General features: G+C 37.8%; 1 protein-coding gene across 2 annotated transcripts in view; it reads left to right on the top strand.

Moving 5' to 3' along the window:
* Nucleotides 1-1575: 1575 nt before the first annotated feature.
* LOC132257655 (uncharacterized) overlaps nt 1576-12208 on the top strand; it is a 44152-nt gene continuing 33519 nt past the window's right edge. Inside the window, exons 1-2 of one of the 2 annotated variants that reach the window (XM_059754648.1) lie at nt 1576-1797; nt 10911-11186. In XM_059754648.1, the coding sequence (XP_059610631.1) occupies nt 11135-11186 (52 nt within the window). In that variant the 5' untranslated portion in view covers nt 1576-1797; nt 10911-11134. The remainder of the gene's footprint in view (nt 1798-10910; nt 11187-12208) is intronic. The other variant, XM_059754650.1, reaches the window with a different exon arrangement.

Genomic DNA, 12208 nt, shown 5'->3' with positions numbered 1-12208 from the left:
CGAGCAAAGTTATGAATATTTCATAGCATTTTTCTCGTTCTAATTTCTAATAATTTCAGTTTGAGTGCTAAAGAATATTATTTAATATATTCGTAACTATTGAATCACTATTGAAGATATACAACTTATGTAACGGATGTTAGATAAAATAATATGTATAAAATATATATTAGTGAAAAGTTTAATGAAAACCCTTGTTTTATTTTGCCACAAGTAAGAGTAAAGTGTAGAGCAACGTCTGCAAATTATAATTTGGAAGATGATGAACAACTAACTATTTTACAAGAGAAATTTTGACTACAATTTAATGTTTAAGATCACAATGAATGTTTACTCCTGAAAATATCCCCTTCAAAACAGAGTCTTTTCACTCTAGTAATTTCAACAAGTGACTAACCTCACCGAATTAACAAAGAGGATGGAAAAAAGAAAAGTTCTCGACCATTTCTCATCTCTGTGGTGTATGTAATTTGCTGTACTTCATCTGGTAAATTATGATGAAAATTCATCTTGCAATTTTCTTCAATTGTCATAAAAAATTCATCAAATTATCTTCAATGGAGATTGTCTGTGTGCGATGCGAATGTACCTATTACATATGTATATTTGTTGAATTATTTTGCGTAATAATAAAAGGAAGCAAAAATAAGATTTCCACACCTTGAAGGACAATAAAACATGATGAAATTACGCGTGAAAACTGACGAAACAAGTTGAATTATTTAAAGTGTTCTGTGTTGGGGGATGTTAATTGATGACACGCCGAGAATTCTCGTCTCATCCCGCGATCTTCCCGGGTTCAAGCGAAGACGCAAAGTGTACTAAATTCAGATTGGGAACTCGAAAAATAATACACTGTAGCATAGACACATATCGCGTCTTTCTAATCCAATACACAAACCAGTTCTTATCGGTGAAATCGAATATTTCAAAATGCCGCTCAACGGATAAAAGTACGTGTTTTAGTACACTTTTCAATTGGCACGTCCAACCCTGATTTTGGGGATGTCCTTCCAGCTCCTGCCGCTTGGAACGCTGGATGTCTGCTTCAACCCTTGTGGAATTTCCCAGAGAAGGAAAGACAGGGGAAAATGAGCTCCATCGGCGTTTCCTCGCAACGCACTTTCAGTTGAGTTTCACTCACCGGCTCGGTTAAACGTGTCACGCGAATTTTTGGTGTGATTCGCCCAGGATCATACAAAACCACACATACATATCAAAAAGAAAATCAGAGCCTCTACTTCATCTCTTATCAGTGAAAATTTTTCAAAATCTTCCCCGTGGAGAGCGAGGCTTGAAATATATCAGAGAATGATTTTTCCGAAAGCTCATTAAACAGTGCTTCCCACGTTTCGATGCTGAGGATTTTCAGTGTCACTTGCATCAGGTCGCGAAGTGGATGAAAGAGAGCGAGGAAGATAAATTTTCCTGGTCAGGAAGCGTGAATTGCAGCAAAGAGTCGGTGCGAGGGCAGTGAAGGGGATAAAAACGGAGTGGAAAGAAAAAAATTAATTATTCCGTTGAGGAAGTGAGTTGTATTTTCACACTCTATCTCTCTCACGCTCTTCTCTCTCTCTTCATCTTTTCCTCCAACAAAAATCTCACCCTTCACCTCGTTGACCTCACTCTATCCCTGATCTTCAACTCCCTTCCGAGGGTGCAAAGGAGACCCTCGACTCTTGCGCCCGGAAAAACGGACTACGACCTCGTATCGTGTCCATAGTCGTGCCTCCTGGGAGTAATTTTGGAGCAAATTCCACACCAGGCAGGGAATAAGTGGCCAGGAAAGGATGATTAGTAAGTTCACACAGAATTATTATGCTTTTCTTGTGTTCACACTCGCACGAGGGTGTTTTAATTATCGTGCTAATTTGTCGAATGTGTGAAAATCCTTTGCTTTCCACCAGCAAAATAGACCATTGAGCATACTTAGATGGCAGCTTGAGTTCTCATATTGCCCCTGTGAACAGAGCTTTTTACGTCCCTTCGAGACAAAAATAACTCATTAGACAAGTGAAATTTCTCGTTTTATTTTTTCAAATAGTGCCACTGAAATCGGTTGACATTTCGGGGCTTTTATTGCTTTTACCTTGGAAACATTTGAATTATGGGGTTATCAAGAAGTAAAAGATTTAAGACCAACAATTATGCTGAATGGATGGAATTATAGAATACACAAACGGCATGACTTTCGCTCTATTTCTTTTAATTCATACGAGTTTGAATTTATTTGCAATAAGATTGTTATATGTGTTATAAAATATTTTAATACTGGTGAAATATGAACCGGGAAAATCTCTCTCATTGCGATTAATTAAATTTCTGATATTCAGTGTTTCAATTCAATGTTGGTCTCATTTCCTTAACTTTTTCTTAAAGCTTTATAGGTTGAATTAAAAATTGATTGAAATAAAAACGCAAAAAAACGTTGAGCTCTCTATACTTTGTTAATTTCTTAAGTTATACTTTAATAGAATTTTGAGATCATTCATTCATTTCGGCGCCGCTTCTCTATTTTGCAATACTGGATGAAAACATTTTGAAATGAAAGTTTCAGTAGAGCTTTAAAATTTTGTTCCAGTTTGAAACAAGACAATATTTAACTATAAGCACTTATATTTGAATAAAACTTGTGTACGCACGTGCATACTTAACCAAATTGCATTCATTATGCTGAAAATTGAACTGCTCTTAGGAATAAAATTCACTTCTCATCTGTTATATGGTAACTTTCAGCACCTTTCAGCACGATTTATATACATTTTAACTAAATATATGTTTCGAGGTGATAATTGTGTTACAATGTGGGATAGTGGGTGTCAAAATTCTGCACATGTGTCCAACAATTGAGCTCCATTTTCCATAAATAACCTCCACGAAGCACTGTTGCTCGACATATTGCTCCAGTGGCGAATGCATCATCATCCCCTGACTTTCTCACAACATGCGAACTTTAAGTTCGCCTCAGTTCCACACTGTTTTGGAAGATCATTTGTGCAGAGAAAAATTGTCTGGGTTGGCGAGGAGAAAAAGGGGAGCGTCAGAAGAAAATCATGAATGCATTATTCAAGGAAACTTCCACTGTTTCCAACTATATATAACTTCCACCTTAAAACCATATCAAGCTCATTTGAATATTATTGTGAAGTGGAGAGGAAACACCCTATGGAATGTACAGTGGAGAGCACACAAAAACATAATTGCATGTAACTCTCTTTTCCACAGTTTAATTATTGGTTGGCACTAGGCAGATCCCCAAATTGCCATTGTGGACAAAATGGAACGGGGAGTTGGTATTTGGGTCACGTCAATGAACGAAATACTAAAAGTTATATTATGCTGAATGGAAGCGCTGATGAAAAGGTTTCTCACCCAAAATGAACTTGAATATCGCACAGGAAGGATGGCGAGAAGAGGCATGTGGAAAAGTCATTGACAGTGATATCGCTGATCTATATTGAATGATTCTAATGTTTCCTGTTTCGACCATTGATTTCAGTTGAGAAAAAAAAATCACTGCCTCTCATTTTACAAACTCACATCAAATTATTGTTGTTTGCAATTTTTTCCCCTCTGCTATGGACCATAAAATTTCAACTCCAATAATTAAATAACACGCTTTATGTGGAAAAAATACGTGATTGGGTAATAAAAAAGGCGCAGAAGCTCTCTTTTCTGGTACTTTGGACAAAAACATTGAATATTGCGAGGAAATTTGATTTAAAATATATAAAATATTTTTTTTAAGTACGCAAATATAGTGAGTGTATAAAATTGAAACTCCATCAAGGGCGTAAGTAGACGAGTGTCTATTATTCTGAGAGCACAAAATTGTGAATATCTTGTGAAAACGGACAAATGGGCTCAAGTACATAAGTGGAGCGATATTGTTACTGAAGAGTAGCCAATAAAAATTCAACAGCGGATTTTCCAATTGGGTAGCTTCAGCTTGTTGCTGCTTTGGAAATTTTAGATAAGGGAAAATGGTAATACAAACTCCCATAAGCTCTCGCTTCCGTATTTTGTCTGATGAATTATGGGTTATTGCATTCTCAATAATGAAAAAAAGCGACAGACACAAGTACAGCCCCAGCATTCTTGGCTGTATCCTATAAAATACCTCAATCGACCTTTCGCCACAAATCAGTTGGATGTGCGATGCCACCGTTGAGCGCTCGGGGGTGTTTTATTGGAGGAATTACGAAAGGTTCTCTCTTCTCGACCGGAAGAAAAAGCTCATTGGAAATTCATAACGACGTCTCTTCAGGGTGGCAGAATGCATAAATTTCCCACCACAATTGTGTGAAAGTCGAAATTTAATTTGGCGAGTTGGAATAGAAGGACAGAATGCAAACATGAGAATGAGATGAAAATACTCGATATTCCCTCTATTTATCTTATTCAACTAATTTATGTGCACAATTAAGGTCTCATCACGTGGATACCGAGCATTTTCCACAATATCTTATTATTACGTGTTTAACGCGAAAGGTAGAAATATGCTGGGCGTTTATCGTCTCATTATTCTCCTTCATGATTCATAGTTGGATAAATACATGATACTCGCTGGAAGCTACAGCATCACCTAATGTACCTAATGTAATCAATATCAACACTGCTTCTCACTACCTGAGCTCACTTCTCTCAGGAGAAATAAGACTAGAGAAAGAATATCTTTAAGGATGTTTCATCGCGGTATTTTTTTCTACAAATTATTCATGCTTATAATCTCGATTTTCAATTCGTTATTTCTTCATACCTGTTTTACATGCTTTTGCAAAATGCTTTTTATGCTCTCATTATTGTACATAAGCAGAGATTACGCAAATTTATATAACATAAAAATCAAAATTGATTAAGTTAAAAATCACAGAGCAAAATATTGCTCGAAAACATTCCAATAAATTTGTTCTTCTCTATAGTTGAGCATTTTTTTTATATAACAAGCTCTCTTTCATGATAAATTGAGAGTGGATGGGAGAAATAAATATTCGATAAATTTTAATATATCGTGAAAAATGTTCAGCTTAATTGGCATTTATGCCGTGTAGATGCTGTTCGCGGGGGAAATTGGGAATTTCATCAGGGAAAATTTCATGAAAATTCCATTCGAGTCTTGCGCCGGGGCACAAGCAACAGGAGAGACGTCTAAAATCGATATTTCCCAGTCATCGTCTGAGAGCAACAATAACAGAAACTTGCACAGGACGACATAGTGTGGCGGCTCCAGTCGAAAATCACCACGTAACGCTTGTCCAAACGGTCACCAACCGCCAGAGACGTGAGGAGGTGTGAAGGGGAAATTCAAATACGACAACCGGAAGCCAGACAAATGAACCACCGCCCTTCGTCCGAGATGAACTCGCGCCCAGAGCCGTGTACTTGGGACATAATCGCTGTCCGGGTCAGTTCAGTCTGTCAGCCGGAGAGAGCGGAAGTGCGCTCATGGTGGCACAACTGTGTGATCCACACAAACCCCAGTAATTGCTCCATGGCGTGCCGGGTGCGATGTGATTCCGGTGACGAGGAAGGCTTCTCGGCAAAATTGACAATTACTACCCTTTTGTTGGTCGCTTCCGTGCCAGTGCGATCATCCTCGATGTGTTTGCGTATGCGGGATTCCATAGGAGGAGCATTTATCATTGATTTTCTGGACGGGCAATTTCCACCTACTCCGCCACAGGCTCTCACGATATCTCCCGTCCAATTCCCACATGATACATTCTCTCCTGGATGTGCCTTTGTTATTTATGCCAGAGCCAGAGAAGAGAAAAAAGACCATCCGCACACTTTTGAAGTGGACATCACAGGGAAAAACAGCCCCAAGAATAGAGCGGAAGGCGAAAAAGCCGAGAGAGAGAGAGAGGAGAAAAGGGAAAGGATATACTCAATAATGAATACTCGTGGCTAAGAATTTATTCTATGCTCATATAGTCCAGTTGAGCATTTTGTGCCGTCATTATACATACACACTTTGGGTCACGCTTCTCGCCCACAGACTCCTCGGAAATACTCGCATGAAATTTTAATGGAATCTCTATATTTAAAAAAGACAACCACTTTTCCTGGAAAATTTTATTGGGTCGCCAGGAGAAGGAGAACGTATGCAAATTCTATTGAAAATATCTATTTTAACTTTGCCTCTAGGAACGAAATCTTGACGAAATGTAGAGTAAGATGTGTCCATATAACCATTTTCGGAAATATCTCAGAGCATAGTGAAATATTTTATACGCCACATATTCATGAAGACTCCATATATTCGCCGATAAGAAGCAAGTTTGTTTATTTTGTAAAATCACGTCATGATACGTTCGATTTTATCCAGGTTGTTGTTTTTATTTCCGGCAAGGGTGAAAGCATTTTCGATAATAAAAACATATATTTTGTAATTGAAGGAAGAAAAGCAGAAAAGGAACCGTGTCTAAAGTATTCTCAGTGCTTTTTTCACGCAGACATTTCTTCCTTCTGTTTTCCGTAAGTGTTTTTGTTGGCGAAGCGCACATAAAACATATAGGAAATCGTTTCTCTCGGTATATCTTAACATTTTAAGGGAGCGAGAGGGAGAGAGAGAAGACAGAAAGTGGATATGAGAAAATTCTTCTTTGCAATTGCTAAGGCAGAAGGCGAGAAGAAAGCTTTTCACAGTTGTACATGAAAAGGTAATTTTGCTGGAACTTGCGAGGAATATAATAGGAGGATTTCGAAGTGGCGAAGGGAAAAAAGGGGGAAGACATTGGGACGATAGGGTGGCAAACGGCAAAAGATGACACCGTCTCCTTGTAAGCAGAAAAAAAATAAAGTGACAGGATATTTGTGCGGTTGTGATTTTTTGCTACTCACTGTCATCTCGTGACTGTCTCGCGATAACGAACTTAATAAGTTTCTGCTGAAGGAATCAAAAAATGTGTCAAAGAAGTTTAGGCATTATTCCAATGGATGTTTCCTTGCCCCGAAAACGTTTGAAAGCAATCCTATAAATCACTCACATGACAAATCAAAAAGAGGCGTTCCTGATCTAAATTATTACATATACTTGAGTTCACTATGCGCCATCATATGTATGTACATATATAAGGAGCTCTCGACAGCAACTATACAATAAATTGGAGATTGGAGTGGAAATTTAATGAAGATCATCATTCCGAAGGGCTGCTACTAATGATTCTTCCTACACTTTATCACAATTACATAATACAAATAGAAGTAGGCATGATATAATCCTTCTATGTACTTACATACTTTCCCGAAGTGGAAACATGAAGCTGGGGTGACGATAGAAGTGGAGCAAGAAGTTTCCTCCAACTGACTCGCAGTATTTCATCTACTTTTCCGGATTTCACAGTATTTTATCCCTCTTTGAGTCGCTACTTCCACTCCCTCAATATCGAAGGCACAAAAAAATCAATGAAACAAATTGCTCACAAATTCTAACATCCGACAGAGGAGGGAAATATGATTTAAATCCACTTCTTTGCGCGTAATTCCGAAGCCTTGTATCTTTCTCTTCTTCGACATGTTTTCATCTCCTTCGTGAACTTTTTAATTCCAGAGTTGAAGGCTACTTCTTACTTTTTCTTCTGCCCCACATCTTTTGTACACAGCCTGCACTTGCAAATGCAATCATTTCAGCAAATATCACGTACACTGACTAAACTTTTTGTTGGCTGTGTGTGTTTTTCCAAATGTATTTTGTGCACTTTCTCGTGTGCACATGAATGATGAGCAGCCGAGTTTAATTTTAAAATTTGTTGAGAAATGCTGCCAAATTGTGTGTGTGTGTGTGTATGTGTATAAAAAATAATGCAAATCCTACTTCGAATTTATATTCTCTAAAATCGTTCCGTTCTTGGTTTTGATTCAAATTCAATTTCGAATGTACAATTTTAGACAACCTAAAAATTTTACGGCTCAATAAAATTTTCCTCCTTTCTGATATTTTTATTTTGAAACCCTCTTTGTGCAAAATATGTCTAAAAAAAAATCTATTCTATAATGTTTTCTTTCCCTTCTTGAGAGACACCCTGGACTTATCCAGGGGTGGTAATTCGTGAAAGGTCATCTCTTATGTGACAATATTCGAGAAATTGACGAATTGCGAAACCCGGAAAGGCAATATCATCAAATTGTCTAATTTCTGGTAAATAACAATCAGGCAAAGTTAGTTTTATGGGTTTTCTCTGGCTGGCAGCTGATAGCATGGCGAGGGAATTACTCGTGCTAATGCCAAATGGCAATTTAATGTGGAGAATGTTGAAATTTACTGTAAGCAGTGGGAAATACTCATCAGCAGTCGAATATCTTTTGCTTAATTGAATCGGATCGTTGCAATTAATTGAAATTCTTGGGAAGATTCCAGGGACTGACATTGTTCTCACACCTCATCCTGGCGAGTACGTCATTTGTATCCCAAAGTGTCTTGGCAAAGAAGAGACGGAGGATAAAATATTATTTTTCTTTAGAAACTCTTAATCCTAAGCAATAAATTGCTTTCTCTCGAAAATTCGGTGTCTTGTATTATTATACTTTCCTTTTTTTTTAATTCGTCGACTCTGCCGGAATTTAATCCGGCGAAATAATTTTCTGTCGGCAAAGATGGCACAATTTCCCGATGTCGAGCGATGGTGCAAGAGTGTAGATAAAATACCAAAAGTCTGTCCCGAGTGATAGGATAATTTATCGTTAAATTATATCTTTCATATTAAATTGCCATATAAATACACAATTTCATACTACATATATAGTGTCATGGGATATCGCTTGTGTGAAATAAAATACATTTCAGAATAGTTTGCAGTTTGAGTCGGAGAGAATGGAACTTTTCCTACTCTCATGAACAAGAGTACGAAGAGCACAATGAAGAGTTGAATCATTTATCCTTGCGACACAATTACCATATTTCATTGGTCGATTGGATGTTACACGGCGATGGCTAAAAACTAGACGACAATACATGATTCTGTGTGATCTGAATTAGTGAGTGCTTAGCGGAGGTAGAAAGAAGGAAAAAAAATCATCGTTTGAGCAAAAAAAGAAGAGAACATTTGTGAAGGTGACTCGAGCATCCAATACAGCACGTGATCAGCGTTGAAAATATCCTCCAAATTCAATAACGATGCCATCACAGTCACTAAAGATTTTATCACTCTTCTCTCTGACTCCAAACAATTAGGAACAATGAATAGAGCTTTTGAACAACTTTCTGTTTAAACTGCAACTGCAGTGCTTTGCATTGATTTTCGAAGAGTGTTCTCGAAAAATAAAACAAGATATATTGGATATGTTTTATGCTGTGTGAACGACTCTCCAGCATTAGTTCCATTCCGATGGCACAAATATTGCGACTGCTTCTCGTGACTCTGGCCAAGAGGCGTTAGTGAGCAAGAAAATCTCATTGCAATTTTGATTGCGCATATAGATAATTCATTGACGATTTTTCACACAATTCGAACAATTTTAGCTTTTAAACATTTCTACGATTTGTTTCTGGTCTTTTTGTTTGAAAATTGCTCAAAAACGTTGTTTGAATCCTCGTTTAGGCAGAAAACAAGCAAGTTTAAACATATATTTCTACAATATTTTACGTAATAACTGATATATCACCTAATATTTTTTCAATAGTAATCTAGGATTCAGTCAAATGGTCTACGTTGATAGTCAATTAAATAAGCTATCTAATAATGTATAGCTTGAAAGCGGATGCGAAAAACTCAGCGCGGACGCAAAAGAAAACTAAGACGCAAACTTACTTGCCAATGAAACGTCGCATTTACGAGTCAATTTGCTTAAATATTCCCACTCGATGTCGAGGCAGAATGCTTCCGGGACACTTTAGCATTCATCCCAAATCGCATAATTTAGGCGCGGCTTGGTTTCATTCGGATTGCATTGAGATTTGTTTTCAAAATGTGAATCTGTTTTTTCGAAGTTAGCATGCTTTACATTTCTGCCACCGCGAATCGACGACAGCGTCAGGTACCACGGACTTTCAATGTATTTCTTAAAGGAGTTTCAGCTCATGCTGGGAGTCGTTTATGAACAATTTTCTAATCAATGGTATTCATATTATTTACACATACACAATATTTCATTTTGTTTGATCTCTATCGGACAATTCTTTGATACTTTGATTCAATGTGTGCACCTTTCATTATCTAGTCATTAGCTAGGATAGACAAGAAGTTTCACATGTAAGAAACTTTACATTGGGTTGCAGCACCTTTTGTCGTTTCGCTATTATCTATATGTACGTCAATTTTACTAAAAGATCACTGGGGGAAGTGTCTCTCATGTTACGGCAGAGGAAACTCATTGAAAACAAAGTTCTCGTCGTAGACCAAGTTTTAGGTGAGACTACGAAGGGAAGGCATTTGAGAAAAAGCGTCGCTTCTTCAGCGTTTTATCTGACTGATGCACGGGGCGTTATGAATAATGCATCGATTTGCCAATTAACTTTTGTAAATAATAACACGACGAACGATGGCAAATATATATTTTCAATTTATGCATTTTCATGGAAATTTCATTTCCCGGGAAATTCTATCGCGCCCAATATTCACACTCATTGAACCTGAAGATACAATTCTGCGCCGTATGCCCTGGCTCTGAGCATTTGATCCATTTCACTGATTTTCGGAGATGATACGGATTTTTTTAGATTTTCATTCAGCAAATGCCGGTGGGATAAACTGGGTCTGGAGCAGGGAGACGGTGTTTTCTCCGCCCGAGGAGTTTATCACATTTGTGTACATTTCTGTATATATTTTAGACGTATGTACATAACATTACGTGTACTGTAGTCCCTACTTTTTTACCGCTCATCCTATTTTATCTGCTCCACTTTGTCATGGTAGTTTTCAATCCTATTTGACCTCTCTCTCTCTCTCTCTCCCCTGTATTTATTCTTGTAGGTGTTTGGTACAACAATAGTGAAAATAATCGGGACTGGGTCCGAATAGCTGGACGATAGTATCCATTATACCCTGTTAAAGGGCTTCGGAGTACTCATAGAGTCACAAACTCCACTTGCTCAACCTCCAAGCTCCCGTCACAACCTCAGCAGCAGCAACATTTGGAATCCCAGCAGCAACAGCAGCAGCAAATTCCATTCTCAGGCACGGAAAAGCACGCAAAGATGGGCAAGAGGGAAATTAAACGTGGTGTCGTCCAGAGAACCTCAGATGCTGGTAAGTGCAAATCTACATATAATCTTCTCTCTCTCTCTCTCTCTCCAATCCCGGAGTTGAACTATTACAACATATACACAATGGCACGAGCACATCTTAGCCCCATGTCTTATTTCCCTCCTTGCCTGAATGCGTATCGTCAAAGAGAATCTCTCTCTTTCTCCCTTTTCACGGAAGGAAAAGTCTTCCAATTCATGTATTTATAGAAGAAGGTAGCATTGAGGAATGGTATGCTCTCCTGGAATTTAACACGAGAGAATTTGTACAGAAATATTTGTTAAATTTTTGAAGAGAATTCAACGTTAGATAAAAGTCATTTATTGTACAAGATTAATGGAATACCCCGTGACAGAGCCATTCTGCAAAAATCACTCCCAATACTCTGTGTTGTGAAGTATTTAGTGAGAAATGCTTCTGTTTTATGCTCTGTCTCCTGGATTGGGAGCATTTCTTCTGATAAGACAAGGAAGCGGAGTATCCAGGACACGAATTCCATTCTAAATATAATTTTAATCAAAAATATCTCTCCAATATACTTAACATGGAAATCTAATAATTCGCATTTCAATTTGCACGACATTGGCGTAATGTAATTTTGCACAGATGTGCCAGCGACGACGGAAAATGATTGAACAATTCCTTCACCCTGAATTCATTTAGTTCCTCCTTTACAATTTAATTTCCTATCTCATTGTATGGGCCAAAAGGAGCCACTCGAGAAGTTGCTAAAGAAATACTTTCTCGTGTGAAGGTCTGTATTGAGACATTTTCACTTCACATTGTGTTGATGTCTATGGAAAAAAGTTTCCGTAAATTGACCAACTCGTGCAAACCTTTGAAGGCAGTTTCTGCTTTTGTGAAGGATGATTGGCTCTGACATGGAAGGAAAGCAGGAAATATTTAATTGACGACCACGGAAATTCTAAATACACTGTGATTCATCCGAAGACACTTTGAAAGCATGTAAAATCAGGAAGCGATATTAAAGCACTCAAGAGAATATGTGGTTCTGACTTTGCAAA

Source organism: Phlebotomus argentipes, unplaced genomic scaffold (genome assembly GCF_947086385.1).
Source record: "Phlebotomus argentipes unplaced genomic scaffold, Phlebotomus argentipes genome assembly scaffold_4, whole genome shotgun sequence".
NCBI lineage: Eukaryota > Metazoa > Arthropoda > Insecta > Diptera > Psychodidae > Phlebotomus > Phlebotomus argentipes.
Note: the sequence above shows the minus strand (reverse complement) of the source record. Positions and strands in the feature narration are given on the sequence as shown.